This window comes from Herpailurus yagouaroundi, unplaced genomic scaffold, assembly GCF_014898765.1.
Source record: "Herpailurus yagouaroundi ecotype Mexico unplaced genomic scaffold, PumYag 215, whole genome shotgun sequence".
In the NCBI taxonomy this organism is placed as follows: Eukaryota; Metazoa; Chordata; class Mammalia; order Carnivora; family Felidae; genus Herpailurus; species Herpailurus yagouaroundi.
The window spans coordinates 5,834,243-5,850,980 of NW_024412446.1; the positions used below are offsets into that span (position 1 = coordinate 5,834,243).

General features: G+C 52.1%; 1 protein-coding gene across 8 annotated transcripts in view; it reads left to right on the forward strand.

Moving 5' to 3' along the window:
- KSR1 (kinase suppressor of ras 1) overlaps nt 1-16,738 on the forward strand; it is a 164,412-nt gene that overhangs the window by 74,303 nt on the left and 73,371 nt on the right. For 7 of the 8 annotated variants that reach the window (XM_040455292.1, XM_040455289.1, XM_040455295.1 and 4 more), the window contains exon 2: nt 12,781-12,921. The exons of the other annotated variant lie outside the window; for it this stretch is intronic. In XM_040455292.1, coding sequence (XP_040311226.1) covers nt 12,781-12,921 — 141 coding nt within the window. The remainder of the gene's footprint in view (nt 1-12,780; nt 12,922-16,738) is intronic. 8 annotated transcript variants of the gene reach the window in all.

The following is a 16,738-nucleotide window of genomic DNA, read 5'->3' on the forward strand; positions in this document are numbered from 1 at the left end:
CCCCCCCCCCGCCCCCGCCCCGCCCCGCCCCGGGCAAATGCTGCCCCTGTGTAGCCTTTGTCTGTCTGACCCACCTCTCCGGCCGCAGGGACGTTGGAGATGGAACTGGTGGAGGAGTGGCAGGGACGTTGGAGATGGAACTGGTGGAGGAGTGGCTTTTGCTCTCGGCAGGTACAGGGTTCTCCTCTGCCCAGGACGAGGGGAAGGGGTAGCGCTCAGGGGTGGGGAGATACCTGGGCTGGGAGCTGCCCGTGGACAGGTGGCTTTGCCAACAGGTAGCAGGCCCCCTCCCCCATGTGAAGCGCCAAGTCCCAGTAAATCAGACACATGGGCTCTCTGCTCTGTTAGCTTTTTTGCTGGAGAAACTCAGCCCTTCAGCTTCCTGCATTCCAGGGTGTTGGCGTGCCAGAAATTCCCTGGACAAACAGGGAAGTCTTCTCTTTATAGTAAAAATGCTAATAAAACCTCTCTAGAATCTGCTCCTTCCCTTACACCCACATTGCCACTAACTAAATTACCTTTTGTTCTCGTCATTTGCTGAATTGCGGTGGCTTTTTAATTGATTCTCCTGTCTCTCTGGTTTCTCCACACCCACTTCAATCTGTCCTCCACATGGTTTCCAGAATGATGATCGTTCAAAAATGCAAATCTGATCACGTTTTTTTCCTTTGCTTCCCTCTCCATGCCTGTGAGATTGCATGCAGATGTTTTAGTGTGGCCTTCTGGAACCTTCCAGAACCTTCCTGGACCTGCATGAGTGGGCTGACTTTGGTCTCCTGTTTTTCCCCCTCCTCTGTACTCTTTGGCTATTTGCTGTGTTTTTTTGTTTGTTTTTTTTTTTTTAAAGGCTCTGTCATTACTCTGGTCTTTTGCTCATGCTGTGCCCCCCACCTGAAGTGCAGGTTAAGCCCCTTACCCTGTGTCTGTGTGCCATACCACATGGCCCACCCCAGCTTGCTGATGCCTTCCCAAGGATCTTAGCACCTCACCCTATAGTTAGACCCAGTCCCCTTGGGATCCCACAGCAAGTACATAAACCTATGTTGTGGCAGAGCTGACATGCTCCATGTGGCATCAGCGGTCCTGGTTGGAGGATCCAAGAAGGCCCTATTATAGCACCAATCAGAGGTTTCTTGTGGCTGTTGGACGGGATAGTACACAAAATGTGCATAGCACAGTGCCGGGCACAAAGGAAGATCCAGTTTTAAAATATCCAACTTAAAAACAGTCTTGGAATACAAAAATTACTTCAAATTCTGTAGATCATAGACTCACCTAAACAAAAAAGATTAAACTGCAAAACTTATAGAGCACACGAGTACATCTTTGTGAATGTGGGTTTGGCAAAAATTTTTTAGGAAATGAAAAGCACAAACCAAAAAAGAAAAACATTGACAAATTGGTCTTCATGAAAACATAGCTGCCCTTTGAAATTTGAAAGGACTTTTGAAGGAATGTTTTTGGACACCACGTGGTCCCAAGAAGGATGAAGGGATACTTTTCCCTTTTGTAGGTTTTCTGGAAGCCAACAGGAAGCCTTAGGCTTAGAAACATTAGCCTTAGAAGGTTTAGAAGGAGGTTTGAAATAGTATGGGCTTAAAAAATGTTAGCAGAGGGGCACCTGGGGGCTCAGTCCGTTGAGCATCTGACTTTCAGCTCAGGTCAGGATCTCGTGGTTCGTGAGTTTGAGTCCCACATTGGGCTCACTGCTGTCAGGGCAGAGCTCACCTAGGATCCTCTGCCCCCCCCTCCCCCACTTGTGTGTGCGCGCGCACACACACACACACACTCTCTCTCTCTCTCTCTCTCTCTCTCTCTCAAAAATAAATAAAACTTAAAAAAAAGTGTCAGCCAAAAGGACAGCTTTCCTTTGCAAGTGACAGAGAATGTGACTTCAACAAATAGGCTGTTAGGCTCCTCCTACAGTGAGAAGTTTGCAGTCAGCTGGCTTACGTGTTGCTGCAGCTCAACAGTGCCGGTGTGTCTGATTCTCCGGACAACTCTTGGCACTTGAGGTCTTGAAAGCAGGAAGGAGGCGGGGGACAGCCCCAGAGCCCGCCCGACCTGTAAGGAAAGAAAACACTTCCCAGCAGGTTCGGCAGACGGGTCTTCCTGTCTCATGGGCCAGAAGTGCCACATGTCACACACAGCTACAACGGAGGCCAGAAGTGGGGACGGGCTCATCACGACAGCCATGCTGGGACCCCATCCCATGGGAATCTAGGCTGGGGCTCATGTTCCTGTGATAATGAAGTCAGGGTAGAGCACCGCTGACTCTGACCGGTTCATCACTGGGCACTGTGACAAGACAAAATCGGTCTGTGAGTGAGGAGCAAATCAGGAATGGACATTGGGTAAGTAAGGAGCAACGCCTGATGCGATGGCTCTTATCACTTTGGGGGAGTTTGCCATCACGTTAGGTCATCTCTGGTACCTGAGCCACTCACCTGCTCTTGACCCTTGCCCCCTGCATAATGCTTTATCCTTTCCTGTGGTGACCCGAGTTGCTAGGCAAACAGTATATCCCCAGCATCCGGCACAATCTACACATGGCAGGTGCTTTCAGATCAGAATTTGAAGTGCCTCCCCTACCCCCATCCCTTCTAGAAGCTTCCAGGGGACCAGGTCTTCAGGGATAGTTAAGGGCGTGGTCCCATTGGCAGGACTCTACCTTTGCATTAAATATGCCCTCTGCCTTTCTTTCTAGCCCCGCCCCCCGCCCCCCACCCCCCCCCCCCCCAGCTTAGTAATTCGCACCCAGGTCTGCTGCAGCCTGCAGTGTCCGGACTTCTCTGGGATTACCTCTTGTACTTGAGGGGTTACGGGCTAAGCCAGCCTCTGTGGGCCTGGTGAACTTCAGACAGGCCTATGGGGTGTGTTAGAACTGAGACCAAGGCTGTGTCAGTTAGGCATCTGGCAATCACCTGAGGTCCAGGGCAGTTAGGAGGTGAAGCAGGTATCTTGATTTCTCATGCTTTAGTCCGGTTCGTCCCGCTGCCATCCCCCTCCCCCCGGGACTTCTGGTTCTAAAAAACACACAGAGTACTGGGATGGGGGGGGGGGGTGGGGCCGGTTTATAGTTTTGAATTGAGGCACAAAGTGAAACTGGAAACGTGGCCCCGGGATCATTTATTCACCAGCTTTTCAAGCTAAAGATTGCTTTCTGAAGAGCACATTTCTTTGACGCACCCGTGGCTTCTCAGGTGGAAGCTATCTTAGGATATTTAGGTCAGGGAAATAAAAGCCTTACTCTTGAAAATCTTTCCCATCAAGTCTCATGACCACAGTGGAGCCTGAGATGGGAGAGTGGGGGTTGGCGAGAAAACTCCAGCCCGTGGCCATCCACCCTGGCCCCGGCTCCGGCTCCGTCTTTCCCAGGAAGCTTTGTAAGTGTTTCTAAATCACCTCAGTCTCTCCTTACCCTGCCTGCTCATACTTAGCTCCGGGGCAGTTACAACAGGTGACGTTATCTAATGGGGACCTGTGCTTCTGGACGGGGTCACCACTGCTGTGCTGGGCCCCAGGTCGGCATTCACACCCATCATGGAGGCCAAAGATGGATCCCAGTTTGTCTCAGCCTGGCCTTGAGACTCACATCTGCAGCCTGTTGTGAGACCTCGGAGTCCATATCTCCAGGGGAGTCCAGGAAGGGCAGAAAGCCCTGAGTTCCCAGCTGTGGCCCTGTCACCCCTGGCCTCCTTGGGAACGGCTCCACTTGTGGTCTGGGGCAGACTTGTTTGTTTGTATTTGAAGTTCCCCGACTCTGAGTTTGACGTCAGGACGGGGTTGCTAGTGGGAGGCTTGGCGGGGAGATTGTCTCCGCACAAATGCACACGGCTGGCAGCTTCCCCAGGAGAGCACCGTCGCGGGACAGAGCTGGGCGAAGGATGACCGATTGCAAAATGACCGGCTTGGGGATTGAGGTCACTTTCTCTTCTCCTTGCCCCACTTGCTTGGCACTCTTGCTTTCTCTGCCCCTTGCTCGCCAAGAACAGCCCCGACCTGGTCCCCTGGAGCCTCTGGGTCCCCTTGAGGGCTCTGGGAGGCTCAGCAGTGCTGGGGGCCAAGGGCTGCTGCCTCTGGTATTCTTGGAGCAGAGTGCCGTGGTCGGCCCGTGACTCTGTGAAGAGCCGTCGGCTGCGTCACGACCTTCAGAGGCCTTCTTATGTTCTCAGAAATCATTTTGCAATACGTTGGCCATGGCAGCCAGAGCAGACAGCTTAGCTGGCTTGGGCTGGCAGGAAGTCCCCAGAAGTGTTCTCTAGCTGTGGGGAAGGGGTAGGAAAAGTAAGAGGAACAGCGTTAAGGCTTGGGCAGGGCTGGAGGTACCTGGGAAGGAGCCACAGTGTCAGGAACCATCTAGGGAAGGCCGGAGTAAGTCTCAAGAGCTTTCATAACTCCCTGAAGTTTGGGATGGGATAGGCAGGGGCTTGGCATTAGCAAAGACTGCTGTCCGTGTCATCTTAAAGTACAGTGTTGCCCACCTCGGAGGAGGGAGTCTGCTGGCTGGAGGACTGAGTGAGCCCGGGGAAGGGGGTGGAGGTGGGAGGGAGTGGCCATCCAAGTGCCTCACTTCACTCTGCAAAGCATGCTAGGACTTCCTTGACAGGGGTGGCTCCAGGTAGTAGGCGGGTGGTGGCTAGTTGTAATGAATTCAGAGCTGGTTTGGAGCCAGGGATCGGGTGTAGCCCAGATGATAGGTTTTGCAAATCTGGATCAGAAGCGGTGGCCCACTTGGGTGACTGGACACATTTGGAGAGTGGGAAAGTCTATGGCTTTTATTCAGAGGATTCACCGTCTGCGACAATCTGGACATTGCCGGATTTGGGGCTTCTGACCACGAGAGAGTTACCTACCCACTGGCATCTTCCTTGTGCTGGTTAGGACCGCTTGGTGAGCTAAGTGGGTGGGTAGCAGGACCCATTATTTTGGGAGAGGATATGGTAAGAAACAGAGCATTGGGTCAAGGTCTGAATACCTTCCTTAATTATGTGATTCGGGAAAGTTAGAAAGCTCTCAGTGCCCCTGTTTCCTCATTTGTAAGACAGGAATCATAAAACACATCTTTAAGTCGCATGGGTTTGGCATATGTGGTTTGACTCTTTGTGAGTGACCCTCAGTGAGGAGCCATCCTTACCATCGTGCCGAGGCTGGGCTTAGAATTGCACGATGCTGTCTGCAGGGTGAGCGGACATCCTTTAGCTAGCGAGCGATCCCAGCAGGCCGAACAGCGTCCGCATCTCAACACGCGCTCTCTCTCTCTTGACTTGATGTTGCACGCATAGTACCTCCCACCAAGAGTCCAGAAAGGTCCGTGGTGTTTTCATTTAGGCTCGACTGTGTTTTGTGGGGAGAATGATATGCATGGGGACGCTGCCAGCTTTGGGGTTATGTGAAGGTTGGGACATCACTCCTGTGCACTCCAGGGGTCTACTGCAGTTCCTTCCTCCTGGAATTTTCATTGAGAATCCGTGAAAAGGGAGAGAAAGTGATAAGTCGCTACATAAGTAGAAGCGACGTTATAACTACTAGGTCTGATAATTGAATACTGACATGATATGCATAATTGAGAGAGCGTGTTGTTGTTCTCAGGAATCTGGTGTCCATCTCTGTCTTTGCGTGGGGTTCATTTGTCCGTTTATATTTCAGCATCTGTCATATCTCTCCCATAGACCAAACAGCCTGCCCTGCTTGAGACATGAAGACCCGGGATACTGGGAAGGGCAAGCATCTATCTGCTTGAGCAGCCGATGTCTGAGTCAGAGTTAGGGTTACAGATGTCTTGGCATCTGGCCACTTGCATAGCCTGGATCACAGACTTGGGGGTCACCAAATGGGGACCTCCCCGTTCCGGGCCCTGCGGTGTTAGGATGTGGCTGACTTTTTTTTTGCAAAGCCAGTTGATTTGCGTGTTTTCCGCAAAGGTGCAAAAGCCTGCATAACGTATAATGCAGGTGGCACTGGCCAACAGTCTTCACACTCTTCCTCAAGGCCATGCTTGCAGGCTGAGCAGGGCTAATACCGAGAGCATCCTGTTTAGTGAATGCTTCCTGTATTTTGGACATCGGACTCCGCGCTTTGCGTCCGTGAATCCCACAGTAAATTTTCAGCGGTGCTAGGGGGCGTGTGTCACTTTCTCCACTTTACAGGCAGGGAGACTGAGATGAAGTAAACTAACCATGGCCGCGCCTCTGGTAAGTGAGGCATACCAGGAGGTGGAACTTCAGGTCTGGGTGACTGCTAAGCCTGTGCTTCCCTCTCCCGGTGATGGAACAGTTGACAATGGGAGGCGTGGCCCCCGGCCAGCTGGAACAGGTGGCGGTGGTACACGGCAGGCGTGGGCACACGTGTGATCCCCACTGGAATGTTTCCCAGGTCATTACCACCGCACCGCCCACCAGTCAGGCCCAATGGCTGGCCCTGTCCCACCGCCCTGGGGAAGCCTCCGGGAGGTCACTGCTGGGACGACCATTCCAGCCAGTGTCGCCCTCTCTCTCTTCTGGAGGCACGGCCGTGACCGCTGCCCCCCACCGCGGCCACTTCCGATGGATGTTGGTAGTGTGGCCGCAGGGGAGCACGTGTCCCAGATGACTGGGTCCGTGGGTCACCCGTGACAGCTGTGATGCTCTCTGAAGGGTGGATTTGGGAACCGTGGACACCTACATGGAGGGAGGTTTGGACAGGCTTTGAGCAGAGCAGACACGAGCGGCCTCTCGGGTTCCTGGGCCCCTTGCCATTCTGGGAGCTGCTTCCTGCCCCTGTGGAAGCTTCTTTCTCTCGGTGGCACGTGCTTTGGGAGCTCGACAGGTGTGTGCTCTTCAGGGATGTGTGATCAGCCTCCCCTCCACAGGAGCCGTGCCCAGGGCACCCTCCACTGGGGAGGCCTGCTTTGGAGTTCCGCTAGAGCTGCAGGAGGTGATCTGGAGTGGATGCCACTCCACTCCCTCCGTGCCCTCTGGTGTTGCCAGGGGCTATGTGAGCAGGAGGGCTCCTGCTCACAGTGTGTAAGCCGGGTCTTGGCCCTCATGCCTGAGGGTGCTTGGGTGGCTCAGTCAGTTGAGCGTCTGACTTCGGTTCAGAGCGTGATCTCACGGTTCGTGAGTTTGAGCCCCGTGTCAGGCCCTCTACTGTCAGAGCAGAGCCTGCTTCGGATCCTCTCTCTCTACCCTTTCTTAAATTTTTTTTTTTTCAACGTTTATTTATTTTTGGGACAGAGAGAGACAGAGCATGAACGGGGGAGGGGCAGAGAGAGAGGGAGACACAGAATCGGAAACAGGCTCCAGGCTCTGAGCCATCAGCCCAGAGCCCGACGCGGGGGCTCGAACTCACGGACCGCGAGATCGTGACCCGGCTGAAGTCGGACGCTTAACCGACTGCGCCACCCAGGCGCCCCGTCTCTCTGCCCTTTCTGTGCTCAAGCTTATGCCCTCTGTCTCAAAAATAAACGTTAAAAAAAAAAAATGTATACAAAAAGAGAAATGGACCTAATCTGTGGGTTCCACCAGCATTGCCCTGAGGATGACCAATGCCAGCCTTCAGGGTCATCTTTACCCCATCTCTGAAAGGGATACGTTCTCACCCACATCTGCTCTGTTGCCCAGGGATGCTGTAAGAGCACCTGAAGGCTTGGCTGGGTGAGGTCACTGCTCCCTGTGCACACGCTTTCCTCATCCCAGGCACTTTGCTGAGCATCTTACATCCATGTTTTCTCATGTAAATCTTCACAGCAGCCTTTTGAGGTAGATCAGCCCCATTTTACAGCCGGGGAAACTGAGTCTGACCGGCTAAATCTGCATCCACTCGCAGAGGGAGAGTGGTGGCAAGGGGGTTAGGGGCCAGGTCCATCTGTCTGGAGCCAGAGTGCTGCCTCTTGGATATGGTTGGAGTAACCAAGAGTAATGTAGTAAGATGAATACCTGTCATTTTTGTCTTTCTTTTCCCCCTCATTCCAGGCCATTTTGTATACGGTGACTCCTCTGGCCCCAACTTCCATGACACGAGACCCTTTTTATAGGTGGTGAGATTGGAGCCAAGCTAAGGGGGACTTTCCCCAAGATCCTTGATCTGAATGTGAGGGCCGGGACCAGGGCCTAGATCTTTCGGCCTAGGAGACTTAGTGCCTGCTGTGTGCCTCGTGTCTGGTACTCCCTGCCAGCTGTTTGTGGCTCCCTTGAAGGTCTTCTGCACTTTCTGTAAGGCAGGCTGAGTGTCAGGACAGGGGTGGGGCACACATGCAGCGAAGCAAAAGAATATTGGGGGTGGGGTTTGAGACTTCACTTCCAGCCCAGGGCCCTCCCTGGTGGCCAGAGAGCCAATGACTCTTTCCCTCCTGCTGTCGGTCCCTTTGCTGAAACCCCAGGTGCTTTTTCTATTCCGGAAAATTTATGTCTCGTGGTTTTGTGGTTGAGAAAAAAATGATACTCCCTATGAACGGTACCCTTGTAGGCCCCCGGGGCCGGGCTGGCAGGCCCCGCTGTGGTTTGTCTGGGAAAATAGCCCTTTGGGTGCTTCTGTGACTGTGACCAGCCTTCCAAAAAGTGAGAGCAGGCTTGTTTTGCTCAGATGGAGGGAGGCTGCTGCAGGCCAGGGAGCTCCATCCTTTGTGAATGAGGCTAGCTTCGCTACTTCAGCAGAAGCCAAACCCCACAGATGCTCTGGGGGGCTAGAAGCCTCCAGGACACCAGACCTGCCTGCAAACAGGTCACGACGCACTGCGTGTCTCCCCCTTTCCTTGCCCGCAGCTGGCCAGGCGTATGGGTTGTTAATGGGGTGCAGTGAGGAGTCACTTCCAAGTTCTGCACCGTCCTGCCCACGGCCCTGCTTTGTGCTGTCTAGTGGGGATCTCTCGCAGCCTTTAAGAAAAGCTGCTCATTCCTCTTCTGGGAATTTGCCTTGGTTTTCGAGACTCTCAAGCTCCTGAGCTAACACTTAGGCAGTTGGTATTTTTACTGTCGCTCTGGTAAAAGTGTGCCTGTCAGGGCTCCAAGATGGATTGCGTGTTCATTCGTCCGTTCATCCAGCAAAGGTTTTACGGTAGCAAACTGTGCGTCCCGGGAGCAATGCCGGTTCCCGGTGGGGACCCAGGACACAGACCAGGCACCTGACCTTATGGAGTGTACAGCCTCAAAAAGGAAGCAGACAAGTAAAATGTTAGAATTAGAACTTGGATGTGAGATCTGGTGGGGGAGACGGACAGCGGGCTAAGCAACAGGGCTGAAGGGGTTGGGCAGGGTATCTAAGCCGAGTTGTGGCTCAGGGGTCACGGGGAAGAGCCTTTTGGGCAGAGGTCCTCGAGGCTGAAAGGGGCCGGATATGTTGGGGGCTGAGGTCGAGAAAGCCCCTGGCTCATTGCTGAGGCCAGGTTGGCCAGTCTTGAGGTTGACCTGGGATGGCCAAAGTCGTATGTAGGGTGGACGTGTTCTTAACTGGCTCCCAGGGGTCTGGTCCTCAGTTCCCGATGCCAGTGGTGGATGGCCCTCCTTGCTACTGCTCTGAGCTCCTGTGGCCCGACCGTTTTGGTTCATGTGGAAAAGAATGGTTTTGACTCTGTACAGTTAACTTGATGTCTGGCCCTCTCTTCGGTCAGCTCTTCGAAGCTGTGGTTGGAGAGCAGCTTGGATGGACGGAAGAAGCAGCTGTAAGAAGTGCCCTAACGTGGGGATGAGGCCTGTGGGTTTCCTTCCCACCTTCCTTTTTCAGGCCGTTTGAGCACATGTTATGTGCCAGGTGCAGTAATAGGTGTGTGGGGACAGTCATGAATGAGGTGGACACAGTCCCTGCCCTGACATGTAATAATAGGGGGACTTATGTAGCCTTGGGGGGGTTTCCGTACTATCGTTCAATCCCCCCAACAGACCGTGGGCTAGATAACGTCATGCCTACTGTATAGATGAGAGAACCAAAACTCAGAAAAATGAACAAACTTCCCCAAGGTCACATAACTGTTAAAACGGCAAACCTGCATTTGAATCCAGATTTCATTTCAACCCCGAAGCCTGTGCTGTGTCTGCTGCCCTGGGAACTCACCTGTGTCGGGGGCATCTGGGGCCAAAGCTCGAACATGAAGCTGCCGTGATCAGGGGCTGCTGTAAGAGGTGCAGACGGGGAGACAGGATTGTAACGAGGCCTGGGAAGTCTGCCCAGCCTGCTGTAAGAGGTGTAGACGGGGAGACAGGATTTGTAACTAGGCCTGGAAGTCTGCCCAGCCCCATGGTGCTGGAGGAGGGAGGCGCAATTAGCCACTGCAGGCAGTTTGAGCAAAGGCCCAGGGGTAGGAAAGTACAAGAAGTATTTGAGGAATACCTCCTAGGTGAGTGTGTGCCTGCGGGACAGGGTCGGGGGGCAGGGAGCGGAGTGGAGATGAGCCTGGGAAGGAACATAGAGGGCCCTGATTTTGGAATCGGCCTCTGGTCACACTGGGAGGGATAGATCGTTGTGGGGTGAGGCTGGGCACATGGGTGCCTCTACTGAACCCTGCAGGATGAAAGGGGCACTCACACCTTCTTGTTAACTGTGCTCTGAAGATGTTCCCCAGGGGACTTAGGCTCCATAATAGGACAGCAAATGTGCTTCTTGTTGGGGTTGCCGGCCTCTGCAGAGAATGTTTGATTAACAGTGTCTGCTTTGGGTACCTGAGGGGCACGTGGTACAGAGGGGCCAGGGGTTTGCCTCTCTGTAGGTTTCACTCAACATCGAAACTGTAAATCGAGTGGCATTGTTTTTGTCCTGCCTCAGTGTTCCCTCCCGAGCACTTGTGCCTGGTGTCCGTGGAGCCCTCTGAAGACAACAGGACTTCACGGTGCTCAGGGCCTCACGGGGGGGGGGGGGGGGGGGGGGCAGTGCCCTTGAGTCTAGCAGATTGTGAGCCTGGGGCCAAACAAGTTGCTGGGGGCACATTTCAGAGAGGCTGATGGAGAAGCAATGGTTTTCTTGTCATTATGGGTCTCATTTCACGCCCCACATCCCTCTGACCACAAGGATTCTTTACCCTGGGGTCTGTGCATAGAATTCAGGGAGTCGGCGAATTTGGAGGGGGAATACATGGAGCCTTTATTTTCATTAACCTTAACTGAAATTTAATATGTTACTCAGTTTGGATGTAGGCAACAAGGCCCAATCATCTTAGCAAACATGTGCGACTCTGTCACCAGCGAAAAGCACAGCTGTGTGCATATCACGTTACAGTTGTGGCCATATCTAAAAAAGTAGTTGACACGTCGCAGCTTCAAAGCTATCATAGTTGTGAGAGCCACTGGCAGCTTTCATTTGATGCTTTAATGAAGAAGGGCTTTTAGTACTCTACCACCATTCTAAATAATATTTTGAGAAATGTCTTTAGATCTAACTGATCTCCTTTATAATCCCAAGTGCTTTGTCTGAAGCTGTATTCTTAGAAAGGGACCAGGGCTACCTCCCTAGAAGGCCAGAGCTGCCCATGGTCCCAAAATGGTCAAGAGCTCCTGTTTGGAATTTAGGATCCTTTCTAGATATTTGAAATGTTGTCATTAATTAGTATTACTTCTTAGTATAGTGACCGTGTTGACAAAAACAGTGCGTACCCTTTAGAGAAATACACTGAGGTACTTACAGAGGAGGAAGAAAGGAATGTGGACAACATAAACCCTCGAAGAGAGGTAGAACTGGAAGGTGGCCCCACATGGCAAGGCACCTGCACAGGACTTTGAAGGTGATGCATGCCTTCCAGGAAGCTTGAAAGTCACCAAGAGGAGGCGGCTGGAGTCTCGTCAGCCTGACGGCAGCCCTCATGGGGTCCCTGGGTCGCTGGATCTCAGCCGAACCGGGCAGCTCCCTGGTCTCTCTTCTTGGGGGCCGTGAGGTCATTTCCATCTGTTTCAGTCAGCTAGCCCTTCTTTTTTTAATCAGCCCCAGGCCGTGACCTGCTCCCCGCCCCCATCCCGCCCCCCTCTACATTCCTCAGGACCGTGCGGCCTAGCCTGTTGGAGCCCAGCGTTTGTCAGAGCTCCAGGCCGACCTCAGCCAGGCCGTCCTTATTTAAGCTTACTTCATTGAAGTTTTAGCCTTTTGAGAGGCTTTTGAAAACCGTGGGCCCTCTTCCCCTGGAAAACGCATCTGAAATTTGCACACGTTCTGCCCATTGGCGAACCCGAGTCAAGGACCTTTGCCAGTAAGGCCACATCCCCAAAGGCATGGCCTGCCCTGGGTGTGCTTGCGTGTCACGCACCGAGCGCCTCGTTTCTTCTCAGCCTCCCCGAGAGGGAGGTTCTGTTATTATCCCGTTTCCTGGAGGAGGAAACGGAGGCTTTTTCTGGGGGTGGGGTTCAGTAACTTGTCCAAGGTCACCGGGCTGAAGTGCGCCCGAGTCCCCGGATCTCAACTCGCGCAGTGCGAGTCTAGGCTGGAAGCATCCTAAGTGGAAGGTTCCTCGTTCTCTCCGAACCCCCATATCTTCTCTATCCTCAGTTACCAACCAGTCCCGCACCCCTCCCCAGGCAGGAAGCCCTTCTTCTGTTTTAACCCCGTTCTCTGTTCTGAACAGTGTTGCCCATCGCTCTCTGAGGAGCGTAGTCCCGAGGGTGAGGCAGTGTCAGCCAGCTTTGGGGTGAGGAGGGGCCGATGGGTGGTCGTCCCGGTTTCCCACTGGCCTTCTCAGACCCTTCTCCTCTCCTCCTCCTTCCCGTGTCCTCCTTCACTGCTGGGGAATCCCGCCGACTGCTGTGTTGGCCAGAGCTCCCGTGTACAGGGCCGCCACGTGCATGAGCCCCAAATGAACCGCCTTTTTCTTTCCTGGGCTCCTCACAGGCGAAGCTGGTTCGGTACATTTGCAAGCAGCAGCAATGCAAGCTGAGTGTGGCTCCTGGCGAGAGGACCTCAGAACTCAACAGCTACCCTCGCTTCAGTGACTGGCTGTGTACCTTCAATGTGAGGCCGGAGGTGGTGCAGGTAAGCAGGTTGCGGGAACTCGGGTCAGGGGGTGAGGGGAGGGATTGTCAAGCGAAGGGACCCCACACAAACCCGGGGACTGGCTCCGCCGTGACTGTGACTGAAAAGCCATGCCCTGTCCTCTCACAAAGGGGACTTGGGAGGACAGCAGGAGCGGGAGGGACCCAGGGTAAATGTGGCTCTGGCACGTGTCCTGGGTGCCACTGCCGTATGAGCTACACAGCCTGACCCCAGGGATCGTTCCTTGATTCACCATAAGGACAACAGCCAACACGTCTGGAAACATTGGCTGTGTGACAGGCACCGTGTTAAATACTTTGTCTGGATAATCTCCCTTAATTCTCGCAAAACCCCGTGAAGGAATTACTGTCGTTGCTGCCTTTTTATATTTGAGGAAATTAAAGCACAGGATGGTTACGTAACTCGCTTTAAGTCATACAGCCAGTAAGTGATAGCTTTGGAGTTTGGAAACAAGGGTCTGAGTTTAGTGTTCTCTTCTATCTGCTGTACGGTACTGTTTTCCCTCCTTACTGCCCTCTTCCCTTCCCTCCAACCTCCCCACCCACCCACCCACCCACCCACCAACTAATTAGCAGGTGAGCATGAAGAGTATACCCTATGCCAGGTCGTAGGGGTACAGGACAGCTCTTGTGGGGGATCAGTAAATCAGTGTGTGGCAGGTGCAATTCACCCAGTCAGGTCTTTTAAATCCCTTTGATTCTAAAATTAAAAAGTTGACTTTGGCTATTTTTTTTTTAATTCTTTTTTTTTTTTTTTTTTTTAACGTTTATTTATTTTTGAAACAGAGAGAGACAGAGCATGAATGGGGGAGGGGCAGAGAGAGAGGGAGACACAGAATCGGAAACAGGCTCCAGGCTCCGAGCTGGCAGCACAGAGCCCGACGCGGGGCTCGAACTCACGGACCGCGAGATCATGACCTGAGCCGAAGTCGGCCGCTTAACTGACTGAGCCACCCAGGCGCCCCAATTTTTTTTGAATGTTTATTTACTTTTTGAGAGAGAGAGAGGCAGAGAGGGGTGGAGAGGATCCAAAGCAGGCTCCATGCTGACAACAGAGAGCCCAATGTGGGGCTCAAACTCCTGAACTGCGAGATCATTACTTGAGCCCAAGTTGGATGCTCGACTGAGACACCCAGGTGCCCAACTTTTGCTATTGTTTTAAAAGCAAAATGAATTGATTATATATAGACACTTTGGAAAACAGAGGAGGAAAAAATCACATACCTATTTCCACTACTCAGCAAAAATCTGTAATCATGAAGATTTTGATACTTCCTTCTAGATTTTCCCCCCAATACCTAAGTCTCTTTTAAAATTTCTGGGGCGCCTGGGTGGCGCAGTCGGTTAAGCGTCCGACTTCAGCCAGGTCACGATCTCGCGGTCCATGAGTTCGAGCCCCGCGTCGGGCTCTGGGCTGATGGCTCAGAGCCTGGAGCCTGTTTCCGATTCTGTGTCTCCCTCTCTCTCTGCCCCTCACCCGTTCATGCTCTGTCTCTCTCTGTCCCAAAAATAAATAAACGTTGAAAAAAAAAATTTTTTTTTTAAATTTCTAATGGGTTAGGGGTACCTGAGTGGCTCAGTTGGTTGAACATCCGACTTCAGCTCAGGTCATAATCTCACGGTTTGTGGGTTTGAGCCCCGCGTTGGGCTCTGTGTGGACAGCTCAGATCCTGGAGCCTGCTTCGGATTCTGTGCCTCCCTCTTTCTGCCCCTCCCCTGTTCACTCTCTGTCTCTCAAAAATGAATAAACGTTAAAAAAAAATTTTTTTTTTATTTTTTTAATGTTTGTTTATTTTTGAGAAAGAGAGAGACAGAGCATGAGCAGGGGAGGAGCAGAGAGAGGGAGACACAGAATCCGAAGTAGGCTCCAGACTCTGAGCTGTCCGCACAGAGCCCGATGTGGGGCTCGAACCCACAAACTGCGAGATCATGACCTGAGCCAAAGCCAGAGGCTTAACTGACTGAGCCACCCAGGTGCCCTCCCCCCAATTTTTTTTTTTAATTTCTAATGGGTTAGACCTGTGCTCTCTAGTAAGGTAGTTACTAGCCAATGTGGCCATTATCTATTTGGAACATGGCAAATCCATATTGAGGTGTGTTGTAATTTTAAAGATAGAAATCCAAAGGTGTGCTGAATTCTGAAGACTTGTAGAAAAAAAGTAAAATATCAATAACTTTTCATATTTAGTATATATTGAGATGACACTATTTCGGATCTATTAAGCTAAATAAAATGTTAATTAAAATGAACTTCAGGGGCGCCTGGGTGGCTCAGTCGGTTAAGCGTCCGACTTCGGCTCAGGTCATGATCTCACGGTTTGTGAGTTTGAGCCCTGCTTTAGGCTCTGTGCTGACAGCTCGGAGCCTGGAGCCTGCTTCAGATTCTGGGTCTCCTTCTCTCTCTGCCCCTCCCCAACTTGTGCTCTGTCTCTCTATGTCTCTCAAAAAATAAATAAGTGTAAAAAAATTTTTTTCAAAAATAAATAAAATGAACTTCAGGGGCACCTGGGTGGCTTGGTCCATTAAGCGTTGGAGTCTTACCTCAGGTTCATGAGTTCAAGCCCCGCATTAGGCTCAGCACCTGGTGTGAAGTCTACTTTAAAAAAAAAAAAAAAAATGAGGGGCGCCTGGGTGGCTCAGTTGGTTAAGCGTCCGACTTCCGCTCAGGTCATTATCTCACGTGAGGTCCAGCCCCGCGTCGGGCTCTGTGCTGATAGCTCAGAGCCTGGAGTCTGCTTTGGATTCTGTGTCTCCCTCTCTCTCTGCCCCAACCCGCTTGCATTCTGTCTCTGTCTCTCTCAAAAGTAAATAACATTAAAAAAAAAATTATTTTTTAGAAATGAATTTCATATATGTTCACTTTTTTAAATGTGGCAATTCAAAAATTAAAATTTAAGTATGTGGCTTGCATTATATTTCTGTTGGGCAGCTCTGGTTTAAATCATACTGCATAAACGGTTCTCTGTTTTGCTCTTCTCATTTGATATGCTAACCAGCCTGTTTTCTTCATAGGTTCGTACTTAGTAACCCCCCTCCCTTTTTAACATAGCTGCATAATGTTTGAGTGTATGTGATGCAATTTATCAGGCAGTGGTTCATTCCAGTCATCGGCTGTTCCATATAATTTAGTGGTTAATAGGATTTATGCACCTATTTGTAGACTTAGGAACTTTCCCTAGGGGAGATGGCTGGATAGGCAGTGATATGAACATAAAAGTTTCCTGCCATGGCAGGGGAAAGGGAGGGGTGAGGGTGAATGGGGGGCCCACGGGGTGCTCTCAGCACGTCACACGCTCTTGGCTTGGTCTGGCCCCGGCGACTCTCCTATTTGTGGCACCCACCAGCGGTGACGAAGCTGGCGGGAAGGAGCTGGCTGTGTGAAGGTTAGGGAAGCTCATCTGTGAGTAGTGTTATTAACGCCTGCACACGCACATGTGTGTAATGAGCGACGTCTCTGTGCCCACCCACCTGTGTAACGGCTTCCTGCCACGTAGGAAGGAGATCTGAACATGTAATGTCTGTCTGTGGCGACGTGTTTAAAATCCTGGACTTGGGAACGAGGAAGAGTTGAATAGTCGCCCCCGTCCCCCAGCCCGCCCCAAACCTCTACCCCTCCCCTTCCCCGGTCTTGGAGGTAGAAAGCGGCTTCTCCTCACACCCGTGTCTGTAGCTTGTGGTGGCGGGTGCCAGGCCCCCCACAGAGGCAGTGACTTGCCCAGCGTCTCCCCAGTGTCACCCCTACTTCACAGACAAGGACCACGGTTCAGGGAGGCTGAGGGGCCCTGTGACGATCCAGA